Source organism: Adiantum capillus-veneris, chromosome 11 (assembly GCF_014529385.1).
Source record: "Adiantum capillus-veneris isolate H3 chromosome 11, ASM1452938v2, whole genome shotgun sequence".
Classification (NCBI taxonomy): Eukaryota; Viridiplantae; Streptophyta; class Polypodiopsida; order Polypodiales; family Pteridaceae; genus Adiantum; species Adiantum capillus-veneris.
The window spans coordinates 163499414-163511228 of record NC_140941.1 but is presented as its reverse complement, the minus strand read 5'-3'; the positions used below and the strand labels follow the sequence as shown (position 1 = coordinate 163511228).

Sequence of the window (11815 nt, the reverse complement as noted above, 5' to 3'; positions counted from 1 at the left end):
CTCTCTCTCTCTCTCTCTCTCTCTCTCTCTCTCTCTCTCTCGTACTAACGCACATAGAAGAGAGAGAGAGAGAGAGAGAGAGAGAGAGAGAGAGCAGGGGGCAGGCCCCTCGTGTTCCAACTTTCGTGTGTGAGGGCGGGGGGCGGGGGGGGGCATGGTAGGAGCTAGAGGACTCTAGCCTATATGATATCAGTTCTGCTCGGAGACGTCGTGTCGACTCTACACACTACCAGCCCTCGATTCAGGCACCCTCGCACAGAGAGAAGCTTGATAGGACCAATAGGTGACAGGTCTTATTACTACTTTAGGTTCGGGTAGAGATCGAGGGTACGCACGCTGCTGTAGGGTTTTAAAAAAAACATTTGTCTCTAGCCATCTGCGCCGACGCGGACAGCTACAAACAGTTTTTTTTCCATTCATGCTCTTCTAAGGTGTTCAAAATCCCTCAGGCTTCTTTGCCTCTCTCTAGCCATCAAGGCCTGGAGAGAGAGAGAGAGAGAGAGAGAGAGAGAGAGGGAGAGAGAGAGAGAGAGAGAGAGAGAGAGAGAGAGAGAGAGAGAGAGAGAGAGTGTTTTTCAAGTGGCGAGAGAGTTAGCAGCAGCCTTTTCTCTTAGCTTCCAAAACACCTTGCGGACGCGCTACTCTGCTCCTCTTGACGACTTCATAGAGCTCTTCTTGTTTGCTATGTCCTTTCCGAGTCGGACAACCGTCCTTGCCAGCCTTGCCTTTCGGACAACCGTCCTTCCAACCTAGTCCTGGTCTTCTTTCTTCAGAACCCTGGGAAGTTGCCAGCCTTGCCACTCTCCCGAGTCCCTCATGATCCTTGCCCCTTTCTAGTCTCAGCTTAAAAACCCCATTAGGGGTGCATCCCTGCAAGTGGAGCTTCAATTTATATCACTCAGACGCATCTTGATAGTATTAACCTGAAGGGAGTCGAATCAACCGGATATTCCTACAGTGGCTGACTCTCAGTCTTTGCCATTGCTTCTTGTTTTCCAAGCACAATAGTGCTACTGCATGCACTCCTTGGTCAACTCTACCTCTTGGACATGATGCCAACTCTAGCTGAGCTATGGATATGTCGCCTCTCTGTTGAGCATCACTTCTGAGCCGTGCTAGCAATTTTCGGCTCACCACATCCCATGCAGCAAGCACATAAGGCCAGGGAATGTCTGCCAATGGTTGTCTTGTTGAGGAATCGTCTGAAGTATGCCTTGACCTATCGTGAAGTGGTTGCCATTGTGATGCAGCGACTCATCTCTATGGATGGGAAAGTAAGGACGGACAAGTGTTATCGTGCTGGGTTTATTGATGTTGTGTCCATTGCAAAAACCGGAGGGAACTTCCGGTTGCTTTAGGATAGCAAGGGAAGATTCACTTTTCACTCCATCAGCCTTGAAGAGTCTAAATACAAGTTATGCAAGGTCTAAGCTGCTTGCTTCGGTGAGAAGGGGATTCCCTACATCACTGCATTTGATAGGTGCACCATTGGCTATCTAGATCCCCTTATCAAGGCCAATGACACCATTAAAATTGAAATTGAGACTGGAAAGGTTGTAGAGTGCATCAAGTTTGACATTCGCAACATTGTTATGGTTACTGTGGTCGCAACAGAGGCAAGATTGGGATTATCAATCACCGTGAAAAGAATAAGGGAAGTTTTGAAATTTTGCACGTACAAGATACTACCGATCAAGAGTTTGCCACCTAGCTTGGCAATGTGTTTACTATTGGTAAAGGAATGAAGCCTTGGGTGACACTACCAAGAGGCAAGGGTATTAAGCTGTCTATTTTGAAGAAGCCAAGAAAAAAGCAGGAGCTCTAAAGGGAATTGTGGCTTGAGTTTCTTTTTTGAGCAGGCTTCTCTTTTGTGGATTGATGTTCCCTTTTGAGGTATAGTACTAGGGTCTCTTGACACAAAGAGTCTTTTGAATCAGGCTTGGCTTATGCTCATGTGAAATTTTTGAGCTCAAGCTAAATTTGAATGCTACGATTTCTTTTACTTTTGGACATTTTAATATGAGTGTATCCAACCTTGTTATTAGGATTACGGTTGTGCTTTTGATATCTCAAATGAGGAATTTTGAAGAGGTGTATCTAAGTTTTATATTGTGCTATTATGGTGAGCAAGAGTCTTCAGAACTGCTTTTTACTCAGAGAGAGAGAGAGAGAGAGAGAGAGAGAGAGAGAGAGAGAGAGAGAGAGAGAGAGAGAGAGAGAAAACATCTGTGTGGGAAAGCAGTTAGTATCATAGAGAACATGAAGTTGATTTCAGCATGCGGGAATCTAACTACAAATGACCATAAATGAAGAGAAGTCCATGATGAGGCAGGTTGATGTAGGCGATGGTGATCAGATGCAGCTTCCGTTGTTGCCAAAGATGATGCGGGCGATGTTGATGCTGAGGCCAGGGCAGGTGGTGAGCGATAGGTTGGGCACACATAGAGAGTCAAAGCCTAGCAGGCCGGCAACAGATTCAGATGCATTGACGCTTCCTTCTCTTTTTAAAAGAGAGAGAGAGAGAGAGAGAGAGAGAGAGAGAGAGGAGAGTGAGGGTTTCTGTGTGTGTGTTGTTGCAGCCATCTCACTCGTCGTCACTTTTCTCTCTCGTTGGTAAGCTGTGTAAAGTTGCCCTGCTATCACCTCTTCCTCTCTCTTCTCGTCCATCCAGGTGCTTTTCAGTACAGGCCGTCCAATGCTCGGCTGTATCGTGCAACTTTGTTTCTATAGTATGAGGTATTGTACGTGCAAGAACCAGCTTCGATCGCTCAACACTAGCCAATCCCAATCCATATTCTTTACAAAAAAATTTGCTCAAACATATGAAGCCCAAGCGAGAAAAATCCAAGCCAAAGAAGAGTAGAAGCAGAGGCGATTATAGTTAAATAAATAGAGATTGAGCCAGAAGATAATATTTTCAAATATTGTGTTACTTTTTTTAATAGTAAACATTGATCTTTTGGAATTTAGGAGGTAGTCTATCCATTAAAAACTCTTTTTGTTGTAGTGCATCAATATATAACAAACAATAAATATTTTGTTGATGATAAAATTTACTAATTGCGTACAAACACTTGCTCGGGTTTGTCTTTGCTCAGAAAAACTCGCTCGATGCATGGTAAGACTCACACAATCTCATGTGTGAAGCAAAGAAGACTCTCTCTCTTTCTCAAGCTTTAATGGAAAGCTTACCACCTACTCCAAGCCTGTGAGAAGGGAGGCCTACACCAACAACTCTTGGCTTTGTGATGCAAATCCAACCAAGAGCCAAGCTTCAATGCATGCTCATCTCCTCTACCATGCTAATTACTAAGCTAAGCTATGCTAATATGAGTGATTATGTGAGGAGATGTACATCTTTCTCGTAAGAATACTCCTTCTTCCTCTCAATCTACTCTTATATCCCGCTAGCTCTCACCATCTTTGAAGGTGTGTGAGGTCTTGGGTCTGAGACCGTAAGGGAATTGATGTTGTGTTTGATAAGTGTTTTGCTTAGTGCATGAAGTTTCCATCTTCATTGCACTAGCTAGTATTGAAGGAACACCAAGAATTGTATTGTAAAATGTCTCTCTTGATGGGAGAAACCATAATACAAAGCCATTTGGAGGGGGAACCAGCTCCAAGAAAATCTGGTCCTCAACTGTTGTCAATTGCTTAATTTATCTCTCTTTTGAAGTATTGTTCATGCTATCTAACTAGGTGTTATGCTTTTTGTTGCTCTCTCCACCCAAGCACTCTTGTTATTCTCATTAGGGATCTATTCTAATGAAATTCTCACTATGTTCATGCTATATTCCGCTACACACATGTTACTAGACCATTAAATGTTACATTCCTTGTCATTTTTTGAGTTCTTATGGAAGCGTCTTGATTGTAGGGAAAAAACTTCTAGTGTTGCTTTGTGGATTTCAAGAAAGCTTTTCACATGGTACCAAGAAGGAATCTTTGAGACTTATGCAAAGCCTTCAAATGCCAAGACAATTTATGCATACAATCTTTTGCATCTACCGAAAAGGGATATGTCAACAACTACATATGGGAGATGGAATTTCAAAAAGAAATTGCAAGCACTATTGGTGTCAAACAAGGATGCCCACTTTCCCCAATCCTCTTTGGGCTACTCATTGATGAATTGGAATGCATGCTTCTTGATTTTATGCAGCAAGAAGACATAGAAGAGGTTAAGAGCAAAAATACGGTGATCATGCTTTTGCTTTATGCCGATGACGTAGTGCTCTTGGCACATACTTTAGACCATGCAAAAAAGCTTATGAGTGTCTTGGAACACTTTTGCCTACATAGTGGGTTGACAAACCAAGGTTATGCTTGTAAAGATCCTCAATGACAAAAATCCATGCATTGTATACAACAATGAGGAACTTGAAGTGGTAGATAGCTTCAAGTACCTTGGCCTTGAGCCTCCATCCAATCATAAATGGAAGGATTGTGAAGGATTGTGCAATACATCGCTTGGAAGCCGGAAAGAGGGCTTATTATGCATTTGAGAACATGTGCAATGCTGGAGAGATCAAGTGTTGGGCTCTCAAGAACTACCTCTTTGACACGTTGGTGGCACTGGTACTTCTTTATGGAGTGGAGGTGTGGGGTGGTAGCATTGGAAAGTCTACTTGGAAAGAGTTTGAGAATTTCCAAAAGAGAATTCTCACCAACTTTCTCCGTCAAGACACAAACACCCTCCATGCTCTTACTTCTTGAGTCTGGATTGCTTCATGATTGAGGTCTTGGGCATGCAAAGGGTTGTGGAGTACATGCTTAAGACACAACGTAGCCCTTTGCATTAACTTCCTAGAATCGCATAAGAAGCAATTCCAAAGGTCCAAAAGACATTCAAGACCAAAATACTAAGTTCAGGGTAGATGCTTGACATCAAGAAATGGTTTGGAAGATGGGATGCATGTCACTTGGTCAAGGATGCATCGATCAACTCCCAAGTTAATGAGGCCTTCTTACAACGCCAATGTATCGCGGCTTGGGAGAAATCCAGAGGTTCTTGCTTCAGCCATTACACTACACATGTTTCCCCAAACTACAGGTCTCTCTTCTTCTCCAAACAAGGTAACCAAACCCATCCCTATATCCTTGAGCCCATCCCGTTGAGTGCAATCTGCACCATTGCCTCCATTCGTTTTAGCTCCCATTCTCTACGTTGGGAGACAGGACGTTCGGGCATGGCAAGGAGTCTCATCGACTTTGCACCTTATGCCCTCATCAAGTGCGAGAGAGTGAGTATCACACACTACTTGAGTGCTCAGCTTTTGACCACATTATGTCCTCTTTTCCCCACATATTCAACCAAGACCTCTCTCTACATACCTTCCTCTCCCAACCACGATGTGGACTCTCTATTGTGACACTCATTTCAGCCATTTTTTAGCATCAAGAGTCACATATGACGTTCAGTCACACCACATGACATGCTCATTTGGTCCCATAGGTCATATTTGACCTCCAAGGATGATAATAGAACTCTCTCTCTCTCTCTCTCTCTCTCTCTCTCTCTCTCTCTCTCTCTCTCTCTCTCTCTCTCTCTCTCTCTCTCTCTCTCTCTCTCTCTCTCTCTCTCTCTCTCTCTCTCTCTCTCTCTCTCTCTCTCTCTCTCTCTCTCTCTCTCTCGTTGGCGTCTTCTCATTGATCCACTGTCCAAGACTCTCAATTTTAGAGGATCATCATAATCAAAAGATGGGGCTTCTTCCCACTCCTTCCTCCCCCAAGTGACAAACAACATTGTACAATGCTAGAATGCTCTTATGTGTTTCATCATCATTGGCAACCGCAATTGCAAGGGAGAGCATGGCCTTCCACTTGCATGAAAATTCTAATGCACTCAACCTTTCCACGAGGAGCTCTCATGTTGCATCCCAACTCTCTTTCAATAAAAATGCAATGGCTATGGATCTCTCATCTTACCCATTGCCACCTTGCTCTTAAAAAGGTCACTCAACGTGGAAGGCCTTGGAATGTTTTCTTACTACTCGTCTAAAGGCTTTTTGCAATCTGTAGCTTGTGTGGTGATCTCAGCCCCTTCTCCACACTTGCGAGCATCAAAAAAGGAAATCTAAAGGCTCGATATAGGACTAATGGTTGGCAAGTGGTAGTTGTAGGAGCCATGGATGGACCACCACTATAACTGGCTGGGCCAGACATAAAACATATGAGCATGTCTATTTATATTCTTTTAAGAGCGATGGGTGCTTGTCTCATGATGTGGATCAAAAGTGAGAACTATGGGTGTCTTTTTCGTCCACTTGCATGGCAGCATGGAGATGCTACTTTGATGTGCTTGTCGTCTTCACAAAGTCTATTAGCATGAATTGTCAAGCTTGATAGCCTGCCATCATCCTACATATCTACTCCAAATTAACATGGAAGGAAAGATACGACAATAATAAAGTGTGTGAAGGAACTCTCTTTTAGTAAGCAACTAACACATTAGTATGAAATTATAATTTTTTACAAACAATGGTTGTGGATATCCAGCTTGATCCAAATATGAGCATCCCAGTACTCAATGGTGCTGGGAAATTAAAGCTACTTGTTTTATATATTTTTATGTTTTGTTTTTATCTTTCTTGATCTTGGGGCCAAGCATATCAGTGAGCATTGCGAATATATGTACCTGTGTACCTTATCCTTGCAATTATTGTTCACCCTCTTTCCACTTTCTCATAAATACTACTTGGAATAAAAAAGGTCGAGTTTGTTTTTATGTACATTGGAGAGGGGGATTTGGGAACACACTCGAACACAAACAGATTGCCTCACTTTAACTGAGGGAATTCACAGCACCCCTATTCATTCAAAAACACCTTCAAAAGATAGACTTCACACTCACATACCACTACTTGCATAGCTTTCAATACATGCATGCTAGCAAGAACGCCTTGTAACTCACGCACCACCAATGCTCGCTTCAACGCACTTTACACAAACCACCACTCATATTTTCACTCCCTTTGCACCACAAAACGAGCTACGGGCACACACTTCCACCAGCACCAACGCACGCAAAGAGCAAGAGAAAATAGGGAGGAAAGGGAAAGCGATGCCAAAACGGGAGACAATAGCCTTTAACTGCTTAGTCCAAGCTTGTACAACCACCCAAGTGCCACAGATGGCAAGCTTATACAAAAAAATTTCTTTCCAAACCCCCCATTCGCTCTCTTGCCCTCAACTCTTCCAAAATCGGATCAAAAGCCCATAAAAATGAGCAAAAATGGGGTTTATAGGGGAGCCCCACCATTTTTTAGCAAGTTTTCACGTGATTGGACACCTTGGGAGGCTTCCTTTGATCGTTTCCCCATTGCCTTTGACTCCCCGGATCATCTGCTCCACTTTCCATCACCTTGCCACACTCTTTCAAGCCCTCACACCTCACTTTCTTGAGCTCAAGGGGGGGGGGGGGATCCTAGCGCTAGTTCTCCTTACCCATTAGTCCTCAAAAATTGGGTTCGGGGTATTAGACCATATAAACTATGCTTACCCGTTAGTCCTCAAAAATTGGGGCCGGAAGACAATCCCATCTGAACTGCGCCCTGTTGGACTGTCTGCCACATTATCACCACGGGCCAACGCCCGTCATCCAATCACCATCGTTGCCTCCCCTAGCCAAAACCACCAAGGTCGCCTGGTGTGGCACCATCATGCACAACCCACGTAGTGCCAAGAGGCTGAGATCCATCACCCGGCTAAAAACCCTTCTCCTTGACTTCAAATCTCGAGTGTCTTGCCGTATTTTGATATTCACAAGCTTGCCAACCAAGGCCGCAAAAACATGAGAAAACCATATGCCCAATATCTGTCCTAGATTTTAGACCTTAATATCTTACTGATCTAAGCTCTAATTGAGGTGTTTTTAGTTCCCCCTAGCTCCAAATATGGCATACTACAAAGTCATGTCAAGGCCCAAAAAGCACCAGATGGCACATTCCCCAATGCAATCATTTTGGCCCCTAACTAGGCCCCAATAAATCTTCTTATGGCCATAACTTTTGTATGGAGCTTCAATTGAGAATCCAAAAATACTGGCATGCTCCACAACTTGAGTTCTAAAGCCCTATCCACTCGTACTAGCTCTAACCACCTACCCATGTCTTCCCCATTCGTTGGGGATCTGCAAAACCTTCTAACTTTGGAGAGCTTCATCTTTCATACCGTGGATCCGTTTGATGAGCTATCTAGACGGGCATCTAGAGCATCTCAAACACTATATTCCAAGGCCCCATCTTGGCACTTTAGACACTTTGACCTGCCATCCCAATTGGCACTTTTGTGGAGCCTTCTTGGCCTAAAAGATGGCATCATGTATACATTTCCATTGTTCTTTGCTTGCCCAAGGCCTTTATACCTGCTCTATCCTTCTGCACTGTACCTAGCCCTGCAATTGTATCACCCCCTAGCACCACTCTTGGCATCGGCCAACTTTTCATGTACCATCATTGCCCTGCCCCTCCTTGAACATTTATGTTCGACCAAAAGCATACTTATAAAGTTTGAAAAAATGCCACATTAAAGAAGAAACTAAAAGTGCTCACATTACCATAACCATAAGTACAGGCTATGTACAAACCGTTTTTCTCCTCGACGTACTGCATGTTTTTAGGTGGGTTGCACACCCCCCTTGTTTACAATCTGATGCATGTTAGGAACCACTCCTCTGTCAAAGTATAACTTGAGTTGCACACCATTTACTTGTGCTTGAGAAGCTTACCATTACCCCTCAGCTTCTTCTTGAACTTATTTTAAAAGGTGAAGTCCAAGTAGCTTTTGTACTTCATCACCAGGTCTCCTTCCTCTATCTTCTTATCTGGTAGACTTTTGTTGACTTTGGCCACTCTTTTCTCCCACCGCTGCTTCACATAGTAGTCCATTGTTTCTTCCCTATCCATATACAATGCCTCAAGGCCGACAATTCTATCCCGTAAAACCTCATGTGGAGTGGCATTGATGTGCCACATTCCCTTTAATCTCCTAGCTACACATGCACTGGCAGCACTACTCCTTACCATAGACCAACTCGAATAAAGTAAAGTTGGTTTCCACTTTGTAGGATGTCCAGTACACCCACAATACTTCTCTAGATTGATTTCCCACTCTATTTACTACGTATACACATACTTTGTCAGCATCTTGATGATCTATCCATTAGCACTCTCCACAAGACCGTTGCAGTGGGGATGATAAGGTGACAAAAACCAATGCTGAATCTTTAGCTTCTCCACCAATGCCTGCATAAGTTTTCTCCTGAATCCTTAGACTCTATCAGAAATGAGTACCCATGGTACTCAAAAACAACAATAGATGTTATCAAAAACAAACTAGGCTACAACTTGTGAATTCACCTCTTTCACAGCTTTGGTCTCAACCCACCTAGTGAGGTGGTCGATGGCTACCACAACACACTTCTTTCTGCTTGTAGACTTAGGGAGTGGACCGATGGCATCCAAACCCCACCTTTCAAAAGCATTTTGAGTGACAATGAATCCATGTGACTCAGTTGTTGAGAAGGCAGAGAAAGATAAGAACAGAGAGATGATACACAAAGAGTGCAACCCCAAAGTGTGTAGAATACACATACAAGATGGTTTATAAGGAGTTACATCACTCCTCTTATATACAACGATAGCCTCAAAGACTCAATGAAATGATTTAATTAACTCTTAAAATACTTCAAAGAATGCTTTGGATCATCTTTAACTTTGATAAACATATACCATCTCTGAGATACTTCATTTGTCTTTGTATCATCTGTCAATATCACAAAATCAAAGAGCACAAGATGGAAATGTTAGAGAGATACACTGTCATAATGTCTTTGGAGATGATTTGTAACACTTCAATTAAAATTAAACCCATGTATATATTATACAATCTTCTTAACCTAAAATACCATGTAATATGTGCACATTTATACAAAGTCGGTACTCAAATTTTACCATGGGAATCTCTTATTTGTACAGACTCTATTCAATGTGAGTTTTCTTGATCATAAATTAATCACCATGGAATGGCATCACAAAGAAAATCTATGAAGAAACAAACATCTCAAGCATAGAAAAATATCATAAAATAAGATAATGAAACAATATCATGACATCATAAAACGATCATCTCAATCATTACAAATCAACATAAGACAATATACTACATGCACATTGCCCTTAGTGTTTGGCAACCTCGTGTTGACGCTCGTAAACCATTGTCTCCGTAGCTTACAATTCAAAGCCAATAATTGACCAAAGGTAATTTTAGCCTTTTGATTTTGAACAGCTTTTACCAGGCGTTGTATTTCAGGTAGCCGAATCCTAGCTAAAAATTTGCTTGCTTGATTTTGCAACACCTCATTTTTTTGCTAGTTTTTGGTTGCTCCTTGACTTTGTACACCTTTTCTTTACCCTTACAAGCTCTAGTCTCTCGCTCAATTTCTATTTCCCTTTCCATTCTTTCCCTTTTGTTGGCCAAAACTTCAACATCCTGCTTATCCACTCCAATGATGTTCACCCTAGGGACTTCACCGTTTTATGGAGGAGCCGGCTTCACTTGATTCTCGGCTACCTACTCTCTTGATCCATTGAGTTGTTCTTGGCGTCTACCTCTACCAAACAACAGATAGATACCACCTCCTTCTCTCAAAGGATGAGGGAAATACGGAGTGTAGTGCCCTTCTTCACCACAAATGTAACATCTGATGGGCAATGGCCTTGCTCTACCCCTTGCTCCTCTTGGTTGACCTCTATCCATCACGCTTAGTCGCAATTCTTGCATTTTCTCATACAAATCTTGCATGATTTTCAACCAATTTGGTGGCACAATGGCTACACCTTGATTCCCATTGTTCTTGTCATGAACAGTGTCCCTTGGACCCTGAGGTTGGGTACGTAGGGATCACCGCTTCATAGCCCAATATGGCCTACTCAATCTTCTTCTTTTTTTTCTTTTTGACTTTGCAAAATTCACTGCACCATTTGTAGTATTTTGGGCTCTCAAAATCCACTTTCTCCATCACTTTAGGATGTAGGTAAGCCATGAATTTATCTAGGTTGAAGTTGTCGCCATTAGCTAATTGCATGGCTACCGCTAACTTTGCCCAACATGCTTCAAATCAATCCAAAAACAAATGTAACTCTTCTTACATCCTATTTAAGTGCCTTCAATTTGGAATCCATTTTTACTGGGGATGCCTCCTTGCAGAAATCATGTAGGAAATGTGTCCATACGACAGGCTAAGCATGCCTCACCTCACCTTCAAAGCGGCATACCATACCTTCACTTTACCACGCATCACCAATGGAAAATTCTGCATCTTACTGTCCTTGTTTGGCATACGAAATGACAACATATATAGTTCAAAATATGAAATCCATTCATCTAGACTCTCATCACCTGTGAAAATTTCCCCATAGCTTCGAGACGCCATGTCGACCAATGCAAAAAATATAATTGCTTCTTTTCACCTAATTGGGAGCAATTAGTGTGCTCCTCAATGGGGGCACCTGAAGATGGAGAGGGGGAATGGGAAACACACCTGAAACAAAAAAAGATTGCCTTATTATAGCTCAAGATATTCACAGCACCCCTATTCTCTCAAAAACACCTTCAAAAGATAGACTTCACACTCACATACCACTGCTTGCACACCTTTCAATACACGCATGCTAGCAATAATTTCACGTAGCTCACGCACCACCAATGCTTGCTTCAATGCACCCTTAACACACCACCACTCAGATTTTCACTCCCTTTGCACCAAAAAATTGGCTATGGGTGCACACTTCCATCGGCACCAACACGCGCAAAG

At 42.7% G+C, this 11815-nt stretch overlaps 1 protein-coding gene across 1 annotated transcript; it reads left to right on the top strand.

The window, feature by feature from the left end:
• The first annotated feature begins 1142 nt into the window (after positions 1–1142).
• LOC147448344 (small ribosomal subunit protein eS4-like) lies at positions 1143–1842 on the top strand. The gene is made up of 3 exons (XM_086524555.1): positions 1143–1274; positions 1452–1733; positions 1807–1842. The coding sequence occupies exons 1-3, from the start codon at positions 1143–1145 to the stop codon at positions 1840–1842; spliced, it is 450 nt and encodes a 149-aa protein (XP_086380681.1).
• Positions 1843–11815: the final 9973 nt, after the last annotated feature.

Coding starts and splice junctions, on each gene's coding strand:
- LOC147448344 (XM_086524555.1), top strand. CDS start 1,143: ATGCAGCAAGCACATAAGGCCAGGGAATGTCTGCCAATGGTTGTCTTG. Junction 1,275..1,451: donor TCATCTCTATGGATGGGAAA/GTAAGGACGGAC, acceptor TTCGGTGAGAAG/GGGATTCCCTACATCACTGC. Junction 1,734..1,806: donor TGGCAATGTGTTTACTATTG/GTAAAGGAATGA, acceptor GAAGAAGCCAAG/AAAAAAGCAGGAGCTCTAAA.